Source organism: Scyliorhinus canicula, chromosome 7 (genome assembly GCF_902713615.1).
Source record: "Scyliorhinus canicula chromosome 7, sScyCan1.1, whole genome shotgun sequence".
In the NCBI taxonomy this organism is placed as follows: Eukaryota; Metazoa; Chordata; class Chondrichthyes; order Carcharhiniformes; family Scyliorhinidae; genus Scyliorhinus; species Scyliorhinus canicula.
The window spans coordinates 165,927,475-165,953,006 of record NC_052152.1 but is presented as its reverse complement, the minus strand read 5'-3'; the positions used below and the strand labels follow the sequence as shown (position 1 = coordinate 165,953,006).

At 41.7% G+C, this 25,532-nt stretch overlaps 1 protein-coding gene across 5 annotated transcripts in view; it reads right to left on the bottom strand.

The window, feature by feature from the left end:
* Nucleotides 1-25,532, bottom strand: part of rtel1 (regulator of telomere elongation helicase 1) — a 190,574-nt gene that overhangs the window by 8,902 nt on the left and 156,140 nt on the right. For 3 of the 5 annotated variants that reach the window (XM_038803195.1, XM_038803197.1, XM_038803200.1), the window contains 8 exons: nucleotides 21,294-21,380; nucleotides 20,511-20,721; nucleotides 16,914-17,060; nucleotides 13,804-13,944; nucleotides 13,058-13,315; nucleotides 9,636-9,836; nucleotides 6,719-6,937; nucleotides 4,447-4,547 (listed from right to left, as the gene is read on the bottom strand). In XM_038803195.1, the coding sequence (XP_038659123.1) occupies nucleotides 4,447-4,547; nucleotides 6,719-6,937; nucleotides 9,636-9,836; nucleotides 13,058-13,315; nucleotides 13,804-13,944; nucleotides 16,914-17,060; nucleotides 20,511-20,721; nucleotides 21,294-21,380 (1,365 nt within the window). The remainder of the gene's footprint in view (nucleotides 1-4,446; nucleotides 4,548-6,718; nucleotides 6,938-9,635; nucleotides 9,837-13,057; nucleotides 13,316-13,803; nucleotides 13,945-16,913; nucleotides 17,061-20,510; nucleotides 20,722-21,293; nucleotides 21,381-25,532) is intronic. The other 2 variants (XM_038803196.1, XM_038803198.1) reach the window with 2 other exon arrangements.

Genomic DNA, 25,532 nt, shown 5'->3' with positions numbered 1-25,532 from the left:
TTCTGTTGTTTCACATTAATAGTCAATTAATGGGGCCTGTATTCCCATTTAACATCGAGATTCACTTTAAAGTCATTTCCCATTGGTCTGATGTAGGGACTCCCCCACTCGCCACTTCAGTCTAAAAAATTTGCATTCCCATTTAAGGTCCATATCCAGGTCCGATTTGAAACCAGAGTTGTGAAAGTGCGGATCCCAACAGTGTAGAAGAGTTCAACTCTATGTTCAATGCTCCCGTTTGCCGCATCCCTCTCTTGAACCTTTGCTCTGGAGATGTCCCCTTGTTCAACAGCAACGGTTCAGGAAAGGGGAACGGAAGCATTGAAAAAATAAACATAGGATTATAATAGTCGAACTCGGCACTTTTACAACATCGGAACCCGAGCATTCACAAACCTGGAGATCTGGCTTATGATCGAACTTGGATCAAGATCTTGAATAGGAATGTAAGCAAACCTGGAGATCTGGCTTATGATCGAACTTGGATCAGGATCTTGAATAGGAATGTAAGCAAACCTGGAGATCTGGCTTATGATCGAACTTGGATCAGGATCTTGAACAGGAATGCAAGTTCAGGAGAGAGAAGCAGAGATCAGTATGTGGAGATTCAGTGAGACGGTGAGTCAGTGAGCGGTAGAGGATCAGCAGCAAGAAGATGGGTTATTGTTGCAGAGTGTTATTATTAACCTTTTCCCTTCTGTGCAGGGCTTCAGTCTGCAAGCGAGTGTACTAGTTGCTCCTGTTTTCGCAATTCTTACTGTTGCTTTGTTTGTAAACTTTGATAATTTATTACATAAGGAAGATTGTTTTTGACAAGGCCTTTGACTACCTTTATTGTGAGTTCAAGTTACCACAAATCTTTGGTGACGAGGAGAAGACTCAAGAAAACAAAGTTTGCATCAATGTCCAGTGTGGCAACACGGGGTTGCATACAATTTTCTTAGTGAATTTAATCGATGGAATTTCAAGTTAACAGCTATGTTTAGGATGGTCAGCGAGTTCTTGGAGAGAAGCAAGTACTGGGCTGAATACGTGGAGAAGTTGCAGCATTTGTTTTTAGCAAATGGAATAGAACATGGGGCAAAGTTGCGCTTGATTCTCCTGAGTGTGTGTGGGGTGAAGACTTATAAGCGGATGAGGAATCTGACCACACCACGGAAACCAGGGGAGATTACATTTGCAGATTTAATTGCTCTGGTCCAGGATCACCATAACCAGAAGCCCTCGGTGATTGTTCAAGATTTAAATTTCACAGCCATTTTCAAAAAGTAGGTTAATCGGTAGCTAACCTCGTGGCAGAATTAAGGCAGCTTTCAGAACACTGATTACGGAACAGTTTAGAACATATGCTTAGAGATTGGCAGGTCTGCGGCATTAATGAGGCCCGCATTCAGCTTTGCTTGTTGGGTGACTTTTAAGGCGGCTCTGGAAATTTCTCAGAGCATGGAAATGGCTGCCAGCAATGCCAGAGCTATTCAGCAGGCTAATGGTGGTGCCCAGGCGGGTCACTGCATCATACACAGAAATACATTTCCAGACAAAAGTTAAAGCTGTGGAGGGCCACATTATGTCAATCATTGCAAGTTTATGAACGCTGTTTGTCACCAATGAGGCAAGAAAGGACATTTATTGAAGAAATGCAGAGGAAAGGCAAGAAAATTAAAATTTAAAGAAGCCTTAATCAGCTAGGCACCTCAGTGTAGGCAGAGGACATAGTTACAACACATTTAATGTTAATAAAGCACGGGAAGAGCCTACTTTTGCTACAGTTGTAGTCGGCGGCGAGCAGATCAAGATGGACGTGGACACAGGAGCCTCCACACCGTAATTAGTGAGGAAACATACAAGTAGAAGTGGGATTCTAACCGAGCACGAGCTCCAAGTCTGGCAGAGGTTAGTCTTTGGACGTACACTGTTGCTCAGGGCATTGGAAGTCCATATTGTGTATAACAGGCAGGAAGCCAGGGTACATCTCCTTGTGGGTAAAGGAAAGGGGCTGAGTTTCCTAGGGCATGACTGGCTCAGCAAAATTCCATTGAACTGGGGCGAGATCAAGCATAGAAGGGTGACCGAGGCTTGTTGTCATGAAGTATCCGGTCATGTTCAAGGATGAACTAGGTACATTGCTTAGTACTACCATGATGTTGTACGTAGATCCTTTTTCAAGCCCAGAACAGTGGCTTACGCGATTAGAAAGAAAGTGGAGGAGGATTTTGAACCGCTGCAAAATTGAAATCATTGAGCCCATGCAGTTTTCTTGTTGGGCAGCCCCAATCTTTCCTATCCTTAAAAATGATGGGGAGTTTCATATGTGGTGACTACCAGCTCACTATTATCAGGTTTCTAAGTTAGAGGTTTGTCCATTACCTCGGGTGGAAGATTTGTTTTCAACTCTTGATGGAGGCGATAGGTTTTCCAAAGTGGACATGACCCAGCCACATCAACAACTCCTGGTTGAGGAAGATTCCAAAAAGTACGTGACCACCAACAAGCATAAATTGCTGATTAGCTCACTGAGCTAAATCGCTGGCTTTTAAAGCAGACCAAGCAGGCCAGCAGCACGGCTCGATTCCCGTACCAGCCTCCCCGGACAGGCACCGGAATGTGGCGACTAGTAACTTCATTGAAGCCTACTCGTGACAATAAGCGATTTTCATTTTCAAGTACACGCATTTGTTTTTTGCCGTATCTTCCAGTTCGGCGATCTTCCAAAGGACGATGGTTAACCTGTTAGAATGCATTCCTCACGCTACAGTCTACTTAGATTACGGTTTAATTATGGTTAATTATGGACACCTCAGCAACCTCATCAAATTTTTTAAAGATTTTCAGAGGTGTGACTGTGTCTGAAGGTAGTTCAAACTGGATGTTCATCAGAAATTTTGGTTGCAGTCAGAGGTAGACACTGGGAATAATTTTAAACCAAAGTGGTCCAGTATCATGGGTCATGAGACTGTAAAACAGAAAGAGTTATTCGCAGACATCAAGACCACAGTCGCTTGCTGTATGACCCCCAGCCAGGAAGAGTTTGAGTCAGCAACCGCTGCTGAACATGGTGGAATGTAATGCTGCTGTGGGCATTCACCAGGAAATGGTTCCTGCATTTCCAGGTTTGCCAGTTGACTCTGCTGTGTGAGGGAAAGAGGAATATTAATGTACAGATTCTCAACTTATCTCTTCATCTACGATACCAGATCCACATGATTCATCAGTCCAATTGCATAGGTTACAACACAACTACAAAGCTACTGTCAGACCTTCATATAGTTTAGACATTACTTTAGCTGTATTTCTGTCCTGATGAGGGATTGAAATTTAAAGGGAAGTATTGCAGAGTGTTCTTATAAGCCTTTCTCCATTCTGAGTATGCACATACGTTTGGACAGGGTTTCAGTCTGCAAGAAAGTGGTCTGCAAGCAAGATTTGTATTCTCGTTACTCCTTCATTATTATTGTCTGTAAACGTTCTTAATTTATTATATAAAGAAGATTGTTCTTTTGACAACACGTTCGACTATCTTTATTGTGGGTTCAAGTTACCACAGTTAGGGTCCTAGAGAGGTCCCAAACATGATGGTTGGCGGGAAGATACCAGGAGGATCATAGATCAAGATGTGCGGCAATCTGGAAGTTCAGGAAGCCGGGGCAAGAATCTACTGTAATATATTTTTACATTTATCTTATTTTAAAAGTTATTTCATTTACCAATATAGGAATTTAGCATTGTGAAGTATTTCAAGTTACAGGGTATTTATTTTTTCCAATGAACCTACAGACCCGAACTACAGCTTTTACAATCAATTTGGTTGTGATTTTCAGGAACGCACCAACAATTTTAAGGGAGGACTTCCTGTATTTGACCCTTTCGGTTTTCTCTTTAGCTACATCTTTGAGTATCGTCTTTCACCAATTTCCTCATTTGCATCAGCCAGGTTGTTGTGATAAGGTTATAGGTGGAGGTCGAAGTCTCACAGTGGAGAAAGCATCACAGACAGAGTATTCATTAAACTTTTCCAACGCAGTTCCGAACTCCTAGATTACAGTAATGCAAGTCTAGTCCGGGGAATAATTTACAACTTGATGTGGATGACAGAAAAGCATAAGTTGGCAGAGAAAACAAAAAGAAAAACCTCAAACCAACATGAGATCACCCAAGAACATCTCAGCGAATTAAGCTTTTGCAACAATCAGTTAACTAACTCAAATCGAATAGAGAGAGCATGCTGGAAAAATCACAACAAAACACTCAATAACTGCCTTTTCAGCCTAGTGTTAATGCTCTACTGGGTAAGCTTAATCAGTGACCAAATATTTGGTCACTGCTTTAGCTACCCCGTCTTTTGATTTGCAAACGCATCGAGAGAATGAAATGTATTAAAAGCAAAACATCTTCATTGCTAATTGAGCTGGCTTTTAAAAAACGATAAACTAAAAAAGCTCGTCTAACCTTCAACAACTGCTTCCAGCAAGGCATGCAGCAGGTGAATTCACAGGAATGACAATTAAATGGCACTGTTGTATCAATTTTGCAAAGTACGCAGTGGAAACCTAGTAGAATATGGTACAAAGTTTACATTTCCTTTGAAACACAGTTAAACATTTTAAGGGCAACATTACATGGTATGGAAAGCATAAGAACACAAAACAGAAGAGCACAAATGAGCTTTTGAAAATTAAACTCAGCTAAGTGTAAACAGAGGTGAGTTATTCTTTGCTACTCAGGAAATTTAGGAGTAACCAATACCTTTTTTCAATTCGTGTGTAGACAGATAGTGTTGGGAGACTTCAAAATTCAGTACTGGCTAAGAATGTTAAAACTTAGACTACAAGGGAACAGAGAATACAGCAGCATTTATTGTCATCAAATTTGATCACACACGCTGCTCATGAAATAATGAACAACTCTTACTATCTTTGACAAGTTGCTTCAATTGATGCATTACATTACAATTTGTCCTAAAGCAATAAAAAACTGATTTCACTATTCTCCCATTCAGGTTTCAAATTATTGCACTTAAATCTGTGCAATCTATGAACATTAATGGCTTGGAATCAAGTAATGAATCCTTCAGTTTTTTTAAACCCCAAAGCAGATATGCATGCATTTTCCAATTTATTTCAAGTTGTTCTCCCATATATTAATTATTTTTTATTCGTTAATTAATCAGCCTTGTTTGGTTGATAGCACTTTTGCCTCAAAGTCACCGATGCAAGCCCCACTCCAGAAGACTCGGGCACAGAGACACACAAGTGAACTCTAAGGGGTTGCTGACTTTCAAGTGGAATTCATAGAATCCTGACAGTGCAAAAGGAGGCCATTTGACCCATCGAGTCTGCCCCAGTCCTTTGAAAGATCACTTTACCCAAGCCCATTCCCCCGCCCTATCCCAATAACCCCATAACCTATACATCTTTAGACATTAAGGGCCATATCAGCATGGCCAATCCACCTAACCTGCACATCTTTGGACTGAGAGGAAACTGGAACACCTGGAGGAAACCCATGCAGACACGGGAAAAATGTGCAAAAGCGACACCGTCACCAAAGGATGGAATTGAACACAGGTCCCTGACTCTGAGGCAGCAGTGTTAACCACTGTGTCACCATGCCGCCCCGTTTAAATTGAGTTCCAAAGAAGAGTCTCTCCACAGATGCTGCCAGACTTGCTGAGCTTTTCCAGAACCTTCTGTTATAGTTTCAGAATTCCAGCATCTGTGGTACTGTGCTTTTATTAAACTGAGGTAATTTCTGCCAATTCGAGTGAATAAAGAAGTTCACATGGCACTTTAAGAGATGTGGGTGGGGTGGTGTTCGAAGCATTCAGGGATGTCTTGGGCAAGCAAGTGGCCCTACACAAATGCAAACTATTCTGTTTAATTCTTTACTCTTTCCTACATCTGCTTCTTAAAAGTTACTTTGTTATGAAGAAAATATAATTGTACGGGCCGGTGCAGACTCGATGGGCCGAATGGCCTCCTTCTACACTGCAAATTCTATGATTCTATGACCATTATTTGCTGCTGCACTGTGATGTAAGAGGCAATTAGTCTGCCCCATAACTGAACCTCAATGCAGAAAATACTCACGCAAAGATTGATCCAGGTTATGGATTTCCAGATTGCATAGTATATGTTATAATTCAGATAACCAGCCACTGAGGGATAGGACTGGAGCCTAATCGTCATAAACTTTCATTAAGAGATATAAGTTACATATTGTTACCTCTGGCGGCCAATCCATCTAACCTACACATCTTTGGGTTGTGGGGGAGAATGTGCAAACTCCACACGGACAGTGACCCGGGGCCGGGGTTGAACCCGGGTCCGCAGCGCCGTAGGCAGCAGTGCTAACCACTAAGCCGCCCATGCTGCCTGAACTCGCAATTAATATAGTACAGTAAAGTTGCCATAGTCCCAGATGATCGGAGGCTACTTTTCCCCTTTGAGGGGGAGAGCTGACTGGTGGTGATTTAACAATTTGGAAGTACATTCGTTTGCGTAAAAAATATTCATATAGTATTCATATAATATTCATATAATATTCACCTTTCGCAATATCCGGATATCCCATGCACTTTTTAATGCATAGACTTTAAAATTGAAATTCAAAAGAGAAGCTTTTATTGGTGTGGGAATTTTTATTGCGGGAACATGGTCTAATTCTGAGAAGTGTTTTAGTTAACCAAAGCTTTGTTTCACAATATATTCGCGTAACTTACCTAACTTCACGTCTGAGAAAGGCAGCAATGGTTCACTTGTTGATGGGGGCCGTATACATTTTGTTCCCGTTTCTTGGACTTCAGAGGAACAGCTTATTACCATATTATCGTTCAAACAATGCAAAGTTCCTGGTATTTCCAAGGCATTCGAGGACTTGGGTTTTTCACAGTTTGGAAAGAATGCTGAAATCTTGCTCTGTGTCGTGACAGATCCTTCAGCTATGAAATTGGTAATTGTTCAAAATTAGAAAAAATTATCATGCATGGACAACTCATGTCTAAATTTTCACATATACTAAAACAAATATTCGAATGTGCCTGACATATCATGAATACCTACCGAGTAGAAACTCAGATCCCTGCCCCCCCTAGGTGTTATAAATCTGCTATTGCTATTTTGTTTTTTGGAGGAAATAAATGTCTTCAAAGACCATTAGCATGGTAGAGGACAAATGCGCTAGGTGCGCAGGAGCGAACCACGTACACATGTTTTGGACATGTCCAATGCTTAGGGGGTACTGGGAGGGATTTGCGGGGATCATGTCCCGGGTGCTAAAAACAAGGGTGGTGATGGGTCCAGGGGCAATTTTTGGGGTTTCGGAGGACCCGGGAGGCCAGGGTGAGAAAGAGGCCGATGTTTTGGCCTTTGCTTCCCTGATAGCCCGGCGACGAATATTATTTGCATGGAGGGACTCAAAGCCCCCGAAGACTGAGTTGTGGCTTTCGGACATGTCGAGTTTTCTGGGTATGGAAAAAATTAAGTTTGCCTTGAAGGGATCAGTACAGGGGTTCGCCCGAAGGTGGCAACCATTCATTGATTTCTTTGCGGGAGAGTGAGTGTCAGCAGGGGGGGGGGGGGGGGGGGGGGGAGGTTAGAGTAGGAGGGATAAATTGGCGGGTAGTGCCGATGGGAGAGGAGCGGGCTTGTGCAGTATGGTACGATTGAAATATTGAGTGTACGTGGATGTTTGCACATTTTTGCCTTCTTTTTGTTGATGTCTGTAACTGTTTACAATGCCGAAAACTACCTCAATAAAACTGTTTGTTAAAAAAAAAGACCATTAGTATGGTTACTAAAATGTAACAGTATGATTGGACAGCTCATTACAGCTTAAAGCCTCATTGAAGGATTTAATTCCCTTGCGTTCTTCTGAAAGCATAGCTCCCCTCCCTCTCCACATCTGATCAAACGTCATTCAGTTCCAAATCAGCCCAGTTAGTGTGGCTTTCCCACTGATTCCCCAAGCAAGTTTTCTTATTTAATAATTATTTATCTAAACCTCAAGTACTTTTCTGATCAGCTAATTAAAATTTTAATTAAGCCAAGTGAAAAAAAATTCTGAGGCAGAGAAAAAAATGCAATCATCTAATTATCATTCAAGATAAGTATTTAACCAATGCGACTGTTTTCCTCAAAATATCTCATTATTGTCAAGATGAATCCATCAAAAACAACGTAGCCAAAGAAAATTCCTATCTGAGGGTGGGCTTATCAGGGAAAGACCGTCACCAGTTTGACAAGACTTTCAACTGGTTGGAATACGAACACAGAACAGCCCAGTTAGTATCATTACACCAGGAAAATTTTCCAATACCAGGAAAATTAAGAAAAAGTTAAAGGGCGCGATTGAACGGAAATGAAATGAAATGTTGAGCGAGTTTAGCCAGGTGTTTCCCACCTCAGCAGGTACAAGAGAGACCCCGCTAGCTAACAGGACTTTTATTTTGGGCGTCAGCGGGGAACTCCCTGCTGAGGCTGCACTTAGTCTAATTCCCTACAGTACGGAGCTTCGCTCATCAGTGCAGGAAGAGATCAAGGTGCCATTTTAAAATGCCGCCCTGATCGCGAGATGCCAACTCACCGATAAGGAGGTCACTGAGCCCCCCACACCTTACCTAATTAGGGCAGGGCACCCCCGGGTCCATGGGCAAAACGCCACCCAGGCACTGCCAGCCTGGCACCCTAGTAATGCCACTGCCAGCGCACGAGCGCCAGGATGTCCAGGTGGCACTGGGGTGCCAGTGTACCACCCTGCCCAGAGTCCAGCCACCCAGAGGCCCTCGATCCCCTGGGAGAGCCCCCCTCATGTTTCGGTACGCCTGCACTCCATTTGTGGAGACCAGTACGAACCAGCGCTCACCTCGGGTCTCCGAGGAGAAGGGATTCTCTCACAATGCCTTGGGAGGATCAGGCGAGTGTATATTCAAGTGAGACTAGCTCCTCACTTGAATACGCAAGTTTGCCAAATATGGATCCCAACCACAATCCTGCGAGGCATGGCAAACCGGGTAAATCCCGGAAGAGGTAGACCATGTCCAAAGCTTTGAAAGACGGAAAAAGGCACAATAGATTATTTTAAGATAAATCGGTCCCTGAACTTAAACTATACCGTTTTCTAAAATAATTTTCAACAGAGGTCTGATGGATGGATGAGGATATGCACTTGGCATGGGACTCACTGACTGACTGATTAGTTAATGCATTGGAGTTGTTTTCAATACATATTTTAATTAAAATTAGATCTCAGTAATAGAGTAATTTAATGTAATTTTTAATGTATACTGTTAACTTCCACATGGATAATAAACTGAAATTAAATTGTGAAAAGTGAAATGAATAGAGGTAGAAAAAGAACAATGCCACTGAAGATAAAATCATCAGGGAAAAAAGGATAATTCAAATCTTCACACTGAAAAAAAAAAATCGCTGAATACTATCAGCTCCTTTTGCCCAGAGTGATGTTACAGACCGAGAACTGAAAAAGCGAAAAACAGTTTATGGAAATGATTACTTCTCCATATTCCACGCATTAAATATTACTGAACTGAAAATGGAAGAAGAAAAAAAACACTTGTAAACATAAACAGAAACCAGAGATTATCTTGGGAAAGACAATAAATGCCAGGATATTCTTACCATTCTCATTATTGCTGGCACTCTGGTTTCCAGTCAGGATTGTCTGTTTAGGGAGTTTCTTTTCAGTTTTGTTCAGAATTCCCCCTGGTTTCTCAGGTTGATGCTCCTTCTCGATAAACTGTTTACAGTCCATTCCTGTCAGCTCTTTGCACATCTGATTAAACTGCTGTTTGTGGTGAGCTCTAACAAATATGTAAAATTCTGTAAACATATAAATTAGCAAACATTGCTGCTGATTGTGCAGGCCAGGGTTTAATTTTTTTTTAAAAACAGTTAGCAGCATTGCCGTCCTTCGAAGAGGCCACCAAATTCCTCTCAGTAGCACAAAGGAAGTTCTCTCAACGCAAAGCTTATAAAGGCCGTTCAAAAGGCAGTGACAACGGAATTTCTTTTAAACTGGCCCTGTCCAATTGTATGGGCAGGCGCATTTTGGGTACCACTGCAGAATCTCCCGCAGATCTTTCCTCGAATCACTCCTCGCCTACAGACTGCCCCTTGGTGAAATAGTTAGCAGATACAGGCAAGCTTCCACATCTACTCTAATGGTACTCAATTCATCCTCTATAGTGGGGCATGGCCTCCACTTTCATTGCCAATCCCTAATCACCCTCGAGGAAGGGTGGGAGCCACCTATTTGAGTGCCTTGTTCAGTCGGTCTCCTCCCGAGTGTAGTTTCCAGTCGATCACACTGCGGTGGATCTGGAGTCACCTGTAGGGCAAGCTACACAAGGATTGTGGGTTACCTTCTCTAAAAGGACATTAGCAAACATTAGGTTCTGACAACAATTCAGTAGTTTTGCAGTCATCGTTGCTGGCACAATCTTTTTTTAAATTCCAGGTTTATTAAATTTAAATTCCCCAGCTGCTGTGGAGGGAACACATCACTCCAGATCATTAGTCAGGGCCTCAGGATTACTAGTCCCATAACATATCCACTATGCTCAGTATCCTCCATCCTCAACCCCTCCAATGCCTCTAATCACTAGATTTTTGTTAGATAGGGGTATCTAAGAATTTGGATCAGGAGGTGTAAATGGGACACTTTGTGGCACTTACATAAATGGAATGTGCTGTTGATCAAAAAGCAACACAGGCTCTACAGCTGCCCAAAGTCTAGCCTGCGATCAATTCCATCAATTTGACAGTACATATCACCATCAGATTAAAAGAAAACCCAACTCAAAAGATTTTACATCAGGACCAACTTCATATTCAACCATGATTACATTAATTGAAGATGTAGCTAAGATCAAAGACTAAACTTCACACGGTGAAGCAACTCGAGGAACCTTTGAACTATGGTAGCTATGAGGAGAGATTAACTAAACTGGGATTGTTCTCCCTAGAGAGACGGAGGCTGAGGGGAGACCTGATAAAAGTTTATAAAATTATAAGGGGTATAGATAGGGTGAACAGTTGGAGGCTTTTTCCCTGGGCGGAAATGACAATTACAAAGGGGCACAAGTTCAAGGTTTGGGGGTGGGGGGGGAAAGGTTCAGTGGAGATGTGTGGGGGAAATCTTTTTTTACACAGAGGGTGGTGGTGGCCTGGAATGCACTGCCAAGGTTGAGGCAGATACACTAGCGACTTGTGAGACTTATCTGGATAGGCACATGAACAGACGAGGTATAGAAGGATACAGGCAGTTGGTCTACTAGATAGGATACACATGATCGGCGCAGGCTTGGAGGGCTGAAGGGCTTGTTCGTGTGCTGTATTGCTCTTCGTTATAAGTTGGAGACATTGGGCAGAACTTTCCAAAAAGTTATCACTGTCAGGGTCTGACAGAAAACCAGCATGTTTCTCTCCAGAAACACAGCTGAGTTTTCAGACCAGACTTTCTGGAACTTAGCGCACTGAGGAACTCACCAAATCTGAGGGATGAGGTTTGCACCCACAGGGTTCGGGGCGCCATCGTTAAAGGGCACCCTGATCGGCGTTTAAAGTTAGTTCCCCCAACCCCTCCACGGGCACAGAGGGCCATCCCCATAAGCTTTGGGGCGACCGCCACAAGCTCCAGGGCAACCCGCCTCCCCCACCCCCGGAAAGGATATATTGGCATTGTAGGCAGTCAGAGACTCACTAAGCTGATTCCTACAATGAAGGGGTTGTCATAAGAGGAAAGGCTGAACAGGCTACGCCTATGCTGATTGGAATTTAGAAGAATGAGGGGTGATCTTGTTGAAATAGACCAGTTTCCGTGAGGGTTAGGGACAATGCTGAGAGGAAGTTTGGGGAATCAGGGGAATTAGAAACAGGGGGCATAGTTTCAAAATAAAGGGTCTCCCATTTAAGGTGGAGGTGAGAAGGAATTTAATCTGTGTCATTATTTTTTGGAAATCTCTACATTGGGCAGGTAGGAGGCCAATCATTGAACATATTCACGGCTGAATTGGGCTGTTTTTTTAAATCTAGAAGGGAGTCAGTTTCGGAGATAGGTAGGAAAGCGGACTTGAGGCCAACAAAAAATCAGTCATGACATTAGTGTTGAAAGGTTAGGTGGAGTTATTGGGATGGGGTAGCGGAGTGGGCCTAGGTAGGGTGCTCTTTCAGAGGATCAGTGCAGACTTTTTTTTTCCTTTCAAATAAATTTCGAGGACCCAATTATTTTTTTCCCCAATTAAGGGGTAATTTAGCATGGCCAAGCCACCTAATCTACACATCTTTGGGTTGTGGGGGTGAAACCCACGCAGACACTGGGAGAATGTGCAAACTCCACACGGACAAGTGACCCAGGGCCGGGATTCGAACCCGGGTCCTCTGTGCCGTAGGCTGCATTGCTAACCACTGTGCCACATGCCGCCCTGGATCGGCGCAGACTCGATGGACCGAACGACCTCCTTCTGCACTGTAGAGATTCTATTATTCGTTATTGAATGGTGGAGCAGGGTTCGAAGGGTCAAATGGTCTACTCCTATTTCTTATGTAATAGTATCTTGACCATTTACAAAGCAAGGTTTTAGCACACAATATCTATGCTACTATAATAAAGATAAAGACACGTGCAATCAATACAAACGTCACCAAGTTCAAGTTAAAGAAACACATGCAATTAATATTAAGCAGGCACAGATTCCAAAAGAAAAGAGGAACACGCAAATCAACATCAGGGGTTTCTGAATCCTGATGGAGAGCACTGCTGTTCCACTGCAGGTTTAATGATGGACGGCACATCTCCAATGACACCTTTACATTTCTTAGCAAAATAAATGCAAGTTATTTGAATAAACATTTTAAACTTTCACTGAAGAGCCAGGAACCTGGATGAACTTCTGTAGACCTATACAGGCACTTGGGAATTAGTAGTTTCCACCATCCGTCTTAGAAGTTAGACAACAGGTCTACAATGCACATGATAAATATTTGCCAAATAATCACAGCCTTACAATGAACTCAGTAAAAACAAGAAACCAGGTACTTACTTCTTAGTAAATGAAAATCCTCAGACCTTTCTGTAAACAGAGCAGCTATTTCAGTTACCATGTTGTCATAATTATCAGTTTTTTTATATTCCTGAAGTACTATCGAGAATCTGTTGTATCTACTAGGCCCTAAAGCCTTCTTTGCATCATTAATATAAGCAGCAAGTAAATGCTGTTTCTTCTGGTCTGCTGCTGCAGCTGCTAATATTTTTGAAGGTGCAGTTATGGAAGCAGCTGGTTCAGAATTCCAAATTTCACCTACATTTAAGGTAGACAAAAAACTACATTAATCTATTCTGTTAGCCACATTTATAAATCAGTCACCCGAAGACAAAATAATTTCCTGAAAAATCTCAATTTTCCTGTCAGTACACTGAATGAAATTTTAGAATTCTAGGTTTTCAGATCTAGGTTTTCCCAAGGGGACTAAACTTTATTGTTTCAAGTAGACCACAATGAAATAAAGTGTTGAGATCTTGCATATGAAATATACAAAATTATGCTAAATGGCAATCTGTTCAGTGATCTAAGTCAACTCAATTTTGGTTGAATTTAATAAATTCTGTATGCTCCCAGGCTTTTGAAAATGGATTACTGGCAAAGGAATTAGAACAGCAACTTCCCCCTCTCCAAAAAAGGCAAGTAACCAAAACGGGAACAAAATAGTTAATTAGAACCCTGGGGTCTGTAATAAGCAAAACAATCTGAAGAAGACAGTCTATTTATTAACAAAAGAATCTCGATACCTTTGCTAACTGCCCGACAGTTTAAGTGTTCTCCTCCTTTGTTGAGATGTGTGCAAGCATTTAACTGTTGGGATGAACCTGAAGGTGTAAATTTGTTCTCTGCAGTGACCGTAGACTCAGCCTTCCATTTTGCCTCACCACCTAGATTTTTAATTAAAATATTGGATCATAATTACCCTGTTTTCAGCAGAAGGGCAGCACTTTGGTGCTTTCCAATAACATATGTGGTCATAGAATCATTTATTGATTTAAAAAATTGAGATCAGAAAGACACTTTTGAATTTTCACCTCCACGTTTTTTAAAAATAAATTTAGAGTACCCAATTCATTTCTTTCCAATTAAGGGGCAATTTAGCATGGCCAATCCACCTAGCCTGCACATCTTTGGGTTGTGGGGGCGAAACCCACGCAAACACAGAGAGAATGTGCAAAATCCACACGGACAGTGACCCAGAGCCGGGATCGAACCTGGGACCTCGGCGCCGTGAGGCAGCAGGGCTATTCCACTGTGCCGCCGTGCTGCCCTTCATCTCCACGTTTAAAATGGACTCACATCTCTCATATACAGAATTTGAACAATGTGATAAAAGAAGTGCATATCAAAGCTTTATGATTCCAAATTTCCCCCTCCATTCCTGTCACCAGTAACTCATGCCGAGAAAGATTTCACAATTACAGATGGTTGTCAGTGGGGTTGACAACCATAAAGATGAGCCAATGTATTTTCATTTTAACTTTTGAAACATATATATTTATTTATTATATATCCAAAACATTTTTGTCCTGATGCAATGCATGCAATCCCCCCCCCCCCCCCACACACACATAAATTGGGCTGTCACTTGTTCTCAAGTTTTGCTTCCACTGAGCATTAACATATTCTGATATCTTGTGCAACGAGTATCACCTGCTCCTGCCGTTAACTCTGCCTATGTCTCATGACTGACACAGTCTCTCCTAGCTCCCACCAACCGCTGACCTTTTACTCTGTTCCAGCTGCTACATCCCATTGTATACTGTGCTTAATTGCGCTATTGAAAATCCACACACCCATCCTGGATGCATTAGAGGACAGTGACTCGGCTTTGGAATCCATCAACCACAATAGAAGTGAGGCACAATAGAAGTCATGCCTTTTCCATCGATTTAGCTATGATTCACTAACTCAGTACGAATCAGGGACATCATCTGGGACCTGATGCCAGAAAATCGAGAAAGTTGACGTGGAAATTTACACTAAGCTGACATTGCTGATTCAACCCTTCCACAACTCAGTTTTCTAAACATATCTCCTGATTAAAAAGCTGGCAGTGGGATAATGTTATTGTTCCTATTTATGTCCATTTTTTCAGATTCAAGATGGTGAGTGTTAGCACATTTTTCCTGAAGGGAGCGAGGAACATTATAATACAGTTTGCCTTCATGCCCTTCTCCAAATTTCATATTTTACATACTTGCTTTACAAGCATTCAAGTTTGCGAATCTGTAATCCAATTCAAGCTTCCCATGAAGCCCTACATGAGAGAAGCACAAACTAGGAATCAAATCTGAAACCTCTTCTGCCTGAGTAATGCATGTTTGGTGTATTCCCGACAGATTTTTCTATCTACATGGCTGTGTAAGCACAGGAAGGAAAATATATCAAATTCTAAAGTAAAAGCAAATTCTTGGTTTGTTCCAGGAAACAGAATTTTGCAATATGAGGAACTGCTTCATTTAATATTATGATGCTCCCTGTTTCCACATGAAAAGGTTATAGCTATCATTAAAAAACTCCAGCAATGATTCAATTAAGTTTTGTATAGTTATCCTTACTGCAATGTTGACTCATTTTTATTTCTCATTAAGTGCATTAATGGAAAAAGAACAGGCATTGTACTGATGTACAACTGAAAGAGGCCCACTGAATGAAGCTGCCTTTCAGACTCTCAAAGATTTTCGACAGTTAATATATTATAGGAGTTGACAAGTCTGTAAATTCAGATTTAAAATAACGGTGGAACGGATTAGGAACAGAATGTGTAGAGAAATATCCTATTCAAAACCTTCAAGAGTAAAGTCCTGAGACTAAGGTTATGTTGTGTTGATGACAATCTTGTAACATAACTATAAACTCCCTATATAATCAATGGTATTAGGATGGAATTTCTTCCTGATCATCTTTGGCACCTCAGTGCCACATACTATTTTCTGGTCAAAGTGACTGGCAGGCAACTAGTTCTTCAAACTCTCGACAATGCTATTTGTTAACTGACTTCCTTGACGGGTTGATAAGAGTAAATTTGACCTCCATTTTTTTCTTACTTCCATTCCCTGACAAGTACAGGAAACAAAATCTTTGTAAGTTGTTAATACAAAATGAAACCTCCCGGAAGTATGGCAGTGCACCCTGCGACACAGCTGCTGTGAATATTTACGTTGCGGAAGCCTTTTATTATACAGACTGGATCTCAATTAAACACACTTCTTTAAAGTAAAATAATTTTTCTTTTTTGGCTCTCATGTCGTGGAACTGCATGCACAGATCTATGCACGCATTCCCGATAAGATGGCGGCAGGTTTCATCAAACCTCACTTTATGCTGAAGTCACAGCGTTAGGGTAGAATGAAAAGAGACAGGGGAAGAAAGTAACTGGAAATAAATTAATGAATACAAATACAGCATGCATTGTCTTTATTGAAACCTGAATTAACTGCAATCCTAAATGATTGATTGGAAGATAAATACGACCTCATGTAATTTCAAAAATGAATGACTCCGCACATTAGAAGTTAACTGGCATTATATATTCCAGGCTGAAGTATTTTCAGAAGTAATTACAAAACGAAATAAAATACGCAACGGGAAAACACCTCTTAGGTACTTCCTTTTTTATTGCCTGCAAGTGCCTTAGTGTTCTCAGCAGCAACAAATAGCAAAGAATATGTAATATCAACCACAATATAACTTACTGGAAAATGAAACAAGAAGGAAGATACTCATTCTTCTTTAGAATTTATATCCATTTTGATTGTTGCACAAGATATCATATTTCTCAAATGGATTCCTCTTTTAAGCAAAAATAGATAATAAATTAATGGATTCTTCTGGTTAAGGCAGGACTGTGTACCTGGCTTTTTTTCTTCCTGCTCTACCCTTCGCCTCTCCTCTCTTGGAACTGTGTGCTCAGGTTTAAATCCACATCCCTCGCCAGTCAGGTTACAGCAGGCTTCATCAAACCTCTTTTTGTGATGTGGCCGAACAAATTGATAAAATTCTGTTTAAAAATAGTATTTAAAATTTATAAGCATCACGGCAACAAAATATATCCTGAGTCAATAAGCTATCATTACCATGTAACTACAAAGACACATTACGGCGACATATTACGGCACAGCTTGATACAATGGCACAGAATTATATCTAAGAGCTTACATGCCAGATTCCTCCATCATCCTGCTTGGGTGTATCTGTACTGCCAAGGTTGATTCCAGTGGTATAAACAGTCAGGTGGAAGAAGTTCTGGAAGTCCTCCAAATTGGTTATGAAGGTGAATAGCTTTAGGTTGAAATAAATCGGGGAACCTGCTGTTGCTAACCCAACCCACCCCTCTCCAGGACATTCCCCGCCACCAACACCCTCACTAGACTGATGAATCAATCATCCGTGTTGAATATTATATGATGAGGCACCAAAGGGAATCAAGGGTTCAATTTACTTCAAATTGTACAGTAACTGGGACTCGTAATGGAGCAGAACAATGGTAAATAGAGATCAGCTAAAATTATGAAGGGTTTTGATGAAGTAAATGCGGAAAACCTTTCTGCTGGTCAGAAAGCAAGTATTTACCACTAAAAGAATGAAGGAAGCAGTTAGAAGATATTTTTATGAACACAGGCCACAGAATGCTCGGAAAGAAACAAAGGCGGAAGCAAGCTCCACAGTCATGCTGGCAAAAGGAAAATAGTTAAATATTGGAACGCACAGTGCTGCCTCACGGCGCTGAGGTCCCAGATTCGATCCCGGCTCTGGGTCACTGTCCATGTGGAGTTTGCGTATTCTCCCCATGTTTGCGTGGGCTTCACCCCCACAACCCAAAGATGCTAAATTGCCCCTTAATTGGGAAAAATAAATTGGGTACTCTTAAATTTAAAAAAATATATATTGGAAAGCAAATATTTTTCTTTCAAAGAGCTATAGGAAAAAGATATGAAAATGAAGTCAAGCGGGGAGCTCAGCCAGAAACAATCCACTGCCACTCGTGAAAATTGAGGGAAAGTACAGTTTGTATCTCTGCTATGTCTTCATAAGATTACTTTTAAACATTTTTATTGGCCCCATCCTTTTCTCTTTGCTAACTTCCAATCTTTTATTTTAACCTTTCCAAGTTTGATTTACATTTCTTATTTTCTGGTAAAAAGTATTCTTTTAAAAAATAAATTTAGAGTACCCAATTCATTTTTCCAATTAAGGGGCAATTTAGCGTGTCCAATTCGCCTACCCTGCACATCTTTGGGTTGTGGGGGTGAAATCCACGCAAACACAGGGAGAATGTGCAAACTCATCATTCCTACAAAACTCATCTCCAAACTCCGTGGCCTTGGTCTCGGCTCCTCTCTCTGCGACTGGATCCTGAACTTTCTAACCCACAGGCCACAATCAGTAATGATAGGCAACAACACCTCCTCCACAATCATCCTCAACACCGGTGCCCCTCAAGGCTGTGTCCTCAGCCCCCTACTATACTCCTTATACACCTATGACTGTGTGGCCAAATTCCCCTCCAACTCCATTTTCAAATTTGCTGATGACACCACTGTAGTGGGTTGGATTTCAAACAATGACGAGACAGAGTACAGGAATGAGACAGAGAATCTGGTGAACTGGTGCAATGATAACAATCTCTCCCTCAATGTCAACAAAATGAAGGAGATTGTCATCGACTTCAGGAAGCGTAGTGGAGAACAAGCCCATGTCTACATCAATGGGAAGGAAGTAGAAAGGGTCGAGAGCTTCAAGATTTTAGGTGTACAGATCACCAACAGCCTGTCCTGGTCCCCATGCCGACACTATAGTTAAGAAAGCCCACCAACGACTCTACTTTCTCAGAAGACTAAGGAAATTTGGCATGTCAGCTACAACCCTCACCAACTTCTACAGATGCATCATAGAAAGCATTCTTTCTGGTTGTATCACAGTTTGGTATGGAGCCTGCTCTGCCCAAGACTGCAGGAAACTACAAAAGGTTGTGAATGTAGCCCAGTCCATCACACAAACCAGCCTCTCATCTATTGACTCTATCTATAATACCCGCTGCCTCAGAAAGGCAGCCAGCATAATTAAGGACCCCACGCACCCCGGGCATACTCTCTTCCACCTTCTTCCGTCAGGAAAAAGATACCAAAGTTTTGGGTCACGTACCAAACGACTCAAGAACAGCTTATTCCCTACTGCCATCAGACTTTTGAATGGACCTACCTCCTATTAAGTTGATCTTTTCTCTGCACCTTGCTATAACTGTAACATTATATTCCACAGTCTCTCCTTCCTTCCATATGTATGGTATGCATTGTTTGTACAGCATGCAAGGAACAATACTTTTCACTGTATACATGTGACAATAATAAATCAAATCAAACTCCACACGGACTGTGACCCAGAGCCGGGATCAAACCTGGGACCTCGGCGCAGTGAGGCAGCAGGGCGAACCCACTGCGTCACCGTGTTGCCCATGTATTAACTTTTGTCATGTGCCTTTAAGTCTCATTTCAATTTGAATTTCATTACCCATCCATGGGACATCTAAACTTGATCCCATGACCCCTTGTGGGAATACAGCTAGTTTCAATCCTAAACATATTCGCTTTCCACAGCTTGTCCACTGCCTTGTATTTGTTTTTCTTTCCACTGGGTTTGTTCCTTTTTCATCCTGTTGAAATTGACTAGATTCCAATCAAGTTCCAAAGACGTACACTGATTTGATTTGATTTATTGACACATGTCCCGAAGTACAGTGAAAAGTATTTTTCTGCAGCCGAGGGAACGTGTACAGTACGCACATAGTAGACAAAAAGAATAATCAACAGAGTACATTGACAAATGGCTCATCAACAAACAGTGATTGGTTACAGTGCAGAACAAGGTGCCAAACATAGCAAATGCATGAGCAAGAGCAGCATAGGGCGTTGTGAATAGTGTTGTTACAGGGAACAGATCAGTCCAAGAGGGAGTCATTGAGCAGTCTTGTAGCTGTGGGGAAGAAGTTGTTCCTATGTCTGCTGTGCAGGTCTTCAGACTTCTGCATCTTCAGCTTGATGGAAGGGTCTGGAAGAAGGCAATGCCTGGGTGGGAGGGGTCTCTGATATTGCTGTCTGCCTTCCTGAGGCGGCGGAGGTGTATACAGAATCAATACGAGGGTGGCAAGCACTGTCTTTTTCAATATTAATATTGAATCTAATTAAGTGATGAATTGTTGTTTCCCAGAGCTTCCCAAAACAGCACAGGCAATCTGGGCTTTTTTCACAAGTGAAATCGAGTTCCACTCCTACCCACACTTTTACCCTTTTCTTTAGTCCAGTACTACCCTAAACGGATGGTCAGGCTTCAGGGTTGCAGAAATCGCATTGCATTTTACCCATCACATTAGGTAATTTACGCAATAAAAACCAGAATTACCAGAAGGTAGCTTTACATAACCGCACAATAAATAACTCTTTCAATTATTTACCTCGCAGAAGATTGTTTTTTTTCGAATCTTCGGTAAAAAGTGCTGCCATTTCACCAAGCATGGTGTCAAAATCATCCGTTATCTTGTATTTTTGCATTGCGTCAGTAAAATGCTCATAGTTGGCTTTGCTGAGAACCTCCTTTACTGCTGCAATGAAAAATTTAGCCTTTTCTGCTTTTGTCTTCTCAGATAGTGGCAACACATCAAACCCCTAATCGAAAAATAAAACAAATCAAGCTCACTTTGTCAGATAATAGAACTGCCAAAAACATGAACAAAATTAATATTTAAGTAAGGATTGGTTTAAAAAAAAACGTTATCCTTGCGAAGACATCAACAGCCGCAGCACAGGTTGATTACAACAGTCTAGCATTTGGGATTGGGTGAAAAGGATTTTGAATACCTTTATGCAGACTTCCAAAACACTAGTAACACCATGTATTAGAATTAACTACTCAAATATTTTCAAAATAATGGAATGGTACAATTCATTACACTAATGGGAAACTCCTTCATTACTGAGTGTAATGGGTGGCCCATTAAAAGTCTCCTCCAAATACTGCATTGTTAAACTGCGAAAAGAAAATATACATTTCTGATGACGATTTCATAGTGTACATATAAAGCAACTAGTGTGGAGAATTACAGAACAAAGGTGTCAGAATTAATTTCATACAAGATTTCATGCTGGGGAAATACAATGGAAAAATGTCATTCATATACTACTATATATGAGGTGCCATTAGGTTTGCATAATAATGAAGACAAAAGTCACATACGTACATGATTACTAACTAGCGTGATTTTTTTCCTGCCTCCTCGCTGTTCACCAGTCAGATGTTTAAGAGACATTGTTGGCATTTTAACAGCCTGCAGAAACGCAAATAAAAGGTAATTTTTTGTCACATCCAACAACGGGTCACAAACATGCTATTCATTGAAGTCCTGAGGATGTGAGAAATATTACATAAATGCAAGTTCCACACCATTATTATGTGGCCATCATTTTGTCGACACAACATTGGTATACACACGTTCCAAAGCTTTTGAAAAGCACTCAACTGCTAGTCAACAATTCTGATGAAAGATGCACATAAATGAATTCATTGCAATGCTTTTCAGGAGGGCCAACAAGGGAAGGGAATGTACAATAAATGGTAGAATACCGACTGAGTGGCATTAAGGAGCAGTCGGTCCTGAGAATGCATGTCCACAGATCACCAAAGGTGGCTGGCTAGCTAGATAAGGTGGTCAAGAAGGCATACTGGATACTTGCGCTCATTAGCAGAGATACAGAATATAAGAGCTGGGAGATTAGCTGCAACTATATAAAACACTGGTTCGGCAAAAGCAGTAGTACAGCGTGTAGTTCTGGTCACCAAACTGTTGTAAAGATGTGACTGCACAAGAGATGGCAGAAAGGAAATTTACGAGGATGTTGCCTGGATTGTCGAATTTTAGTTATGAGGAAAGATTGGATAGGCCAGGAGGCTCCAGAAAGACATAAATGAAGGGTCTAGATGGAATGGATCGGAAGGCTTTGGTTGAGGAGGCATAGCCTTATGAGTAAGAGATAGGAGATTTTCAGGGGTTTTGAGGAAAAACTTTTTCACCCAGATAATGATCAGGATCCAGAGCTCTCTGGCTAAAAGAGTGGCTGAGGCAGAAACCTTCATAACGCCAGAAAATACCTGGATGTGCATTTGAGGACTGGTAACCTACAAGGCAACAGACCAGGAGTCGGAAGTAGGATGAGGCTGATCGGTCCTGAAGGGTGGAATGGCCTCCTTCCATGCAGCAAATTTATGTAATTCTGTTCTAACTCGGTGTCTATAGACACTGCTGGATTTCCATCATTGGTGCATTTCCAAAATTTTCTAACTTTGTTCCTCATTTTTAGTTTTTTTTCTTTCTACTGCATGAGTTATCAGTGACATCTGATTCTGCAATATCCATGGCAGGCTTAAATGATAATACATAAAAACTGTGTTTACATTTGGAAGAATGGTATCTGATTAGTAGATTTAGCCAGGTATACTCCCAACCTACCAAAACTGGTTTGAAGAGAGAAAACCGATTGACACTCAATGCTGCACAAAAGCCAATTTATGAGCTGCATGGTATTCTATAGCCCTGCAGTGCTTTTCCTGCTATATATTTAACCTATTGCTAATGTAAGGCGAGGCTGGTTAAAGAAACCACGATGAAAAATAAAGGTTAAAAAGTAAAGGAAACATGGAGGCTGCAGAAATAATTAAAACAGGAGGAGTAGGAATTGAGGACCTGGCTGAATGAAGAGCTGGAAGGAGGCAATAAGATGAGTAGCACGTGGCACAGTAGTTAGCACTGCTGCCTCACAGTACCAGGGACCTGGGTTCAATTCCAGCTTTGGGTGACTCTGTGTGGAGTTTGCACGTTCTCCTCGTGTCTATGTGGGTTCCCTCCAGTTGCTACAGTTTCCACACACTGACCAAAGAAGTGGAAGTTAGGAGGATTGGCCATGCTAAATTTCCCCTCAGTGTCCAATGGTTAGGTGGGGTTACGGGGTGGAGCTTGGGAGGTTACTCTTTTAGAAGAGTTTCTGCAGACCCGATGGGCTGAATGGCCTCTTTCTGCACTGTAGGGATTCTACGAAATTAGAGCTTAGCACTGAGACAGAGAAAACCTTCAAACTGCAAAAAAAGACAGGTGACTGTATGTATGCTGCATTATTTCAAAAGAACTGCACAACCCAGAAGACAGCAAAGTGAGAAGGCAGCCGAGTACAGAATTTGATCTGGACTGGCGTTGCCACTAAGTAGAGTCAGCTTGAAATTAATTTCAGTAAAGGCAATAATGGGATATGAAATCTGGTGGGCACATAGCATTCATATCATGGAGGATATAAGTGCCAAGATAGAATTGGACCAAATGACCGTGTCGAATTGTATTCTGCAATACATGAAGCAATGTTGAATTAGGTGGGATCACAGAAAGGATTGAGGCACGTATGGAAATGCACAAAGTCTGCTTCATGAAGTTAGTGAGCTGTAAGCACAGGTGGTCCCAAGAGAAAATAATATAGCTGTAATGGTGATCCAAATCATGTGAGAATATCACAGCACCAGGGTCCCAGGTTCAATTCCCGGCTTGGGTCACTGTCTGTGCAGAGTCTGCACATTCTCCCTGTGTCTGCTTGGGTTTTTTTTGGGTGCTCCGGTTTCCTCCCAAAAGTCCCGAAAGACGCACTGTTAGGTAATTTTGAGATTCTGAATTCTCCATCTGTGTCGCTGAACAGGCTCCGGAATGTGGCGACTAGGGGCTTTTCACAGTAACTTCATTGTAGTGTTAACATAAGCCTACTTGTGACAATAAAAATAATTATTAAGTATGTCCTAGGTTTTTCCATGTATGGAATCGAACCTGGGACCTTGGCGCTGTGAAGCAACAGTGCTAACCATTGTGCTACCATGCTGACCCCATCAATAAGAAGAAAGCAATAGATGTGGCATATTTAGATTATCAGAAGGCATTTAATAAATTTCCACATAACAGTTTGTTACGCAGGAAATGTTGTTACGCAGGAAATGGGGTATTGGAAATAATATACAAGTCATTGTTGAAATGCTGCATCAAAAGCAATTGTTCCAAAGCTAACAAAAGATTTATGCCGTAGCTATCGGTCTGGACAGTATGCAAAACAATACTTTTCACTATACCTCAGTACACGTGACAATAAATCAACTCCAAAACCAAATCTATCCTGCCCGTTATATCCTCAAAAAGGTCCGATGATTCCCATTTCATCAAACAGTGTTGGCTCTACCTCGTCATATTATAATTTTCCAATTGCATTCTCACCTCATCCATAATAAATTTAAGTACTTCCCTACTACAGGTGTCAAGCTAAATGGCCTGTGGCTCATTGTGTTCTCTCCCCAACATTCCTGTTTTGAATAGCAGAACTAAATTTTGCTGCCTTGACTGGGACTATTCTAGAATCTAGGGAATCCTGGAAAATCCAAACCAATGCACCTATTATCTCTGCTGTCACTTCCAAAACCAAATATACCACCTAATCTGTTGAGCTAAATTGTGGGTTAAGGTTAATGATGTTAATTTATGAAAAGCAAAATCTCTTGTCCTGATTTCCAATTGGGCAAGTGGTCTAATTCCGAGGTGACCCAGCTTTACCTGAAGAGTGTTCATTTTAAATTTAAAAAAATAAATTTGTTTCATTTTTAGATTTAGGACGCACAGATTAATTCTTCTTTTTAAAAAAAATAAATAAATTACAGAGCTTCCCGGTGGAGCCTGCCTCCATGTTGCTGGAGGAGGTGCCGGAGGAGGTGCTGACGACAGGGGGACTGGAGAAAGGGGTAGTGTCGGCGGTTTACGGAGCTATTTTGGAAGAGGAGAAGGCACCACTGGAAGGGATCAAAGCAAAGCGGAAGGAAGAGTTGGGAGAGGATATGGAGGAGGGGTTCTGGTGTGAAGTGCTCCGGAGAGTGAATGCCTCCATCTCGTGCGCGAGATTGGGGCCGATACAGCTGAAGGTGGTATACAGAACACACTTCACGAGGGCGAGGATGAGCCGATTCTTTGAAGGAGTAGAAGATGTGTGTGAATGTTGCGAGGGGCGGGGGCGTTAATCACGTTCATATGTTTTGGTCCTGTCCAGAGCTAGAGGATATGTTTTGGTCCTGTCCAAAGCTGAGGATTACTGGAAGGAGGTTTCTACGGTAATTTCTAAAGTGGTGCATGTGAAACTGGACCTTTCGCCTTGTTGATCGCCTGAAGGCGGATCATGATAGGTTGGAGATCAACCTCTCCACCCTGTGCCCTGGCGTGGCGGGGGGATCTGTTGGAATTCTTGACTCTTGAGAAGGTTAAGTTTGAACTGGGGGGGATGGATGCAGGTGTTCTACAATTCATGGGCATTATTCATTTTGCACTTTCAAGAACTGGATATCATCGAACATTCGTTGGGGCGGGTGGGTGGAGGAAGGGCCGTGTGAGTTAATGGCAACTATGGGTGAACCC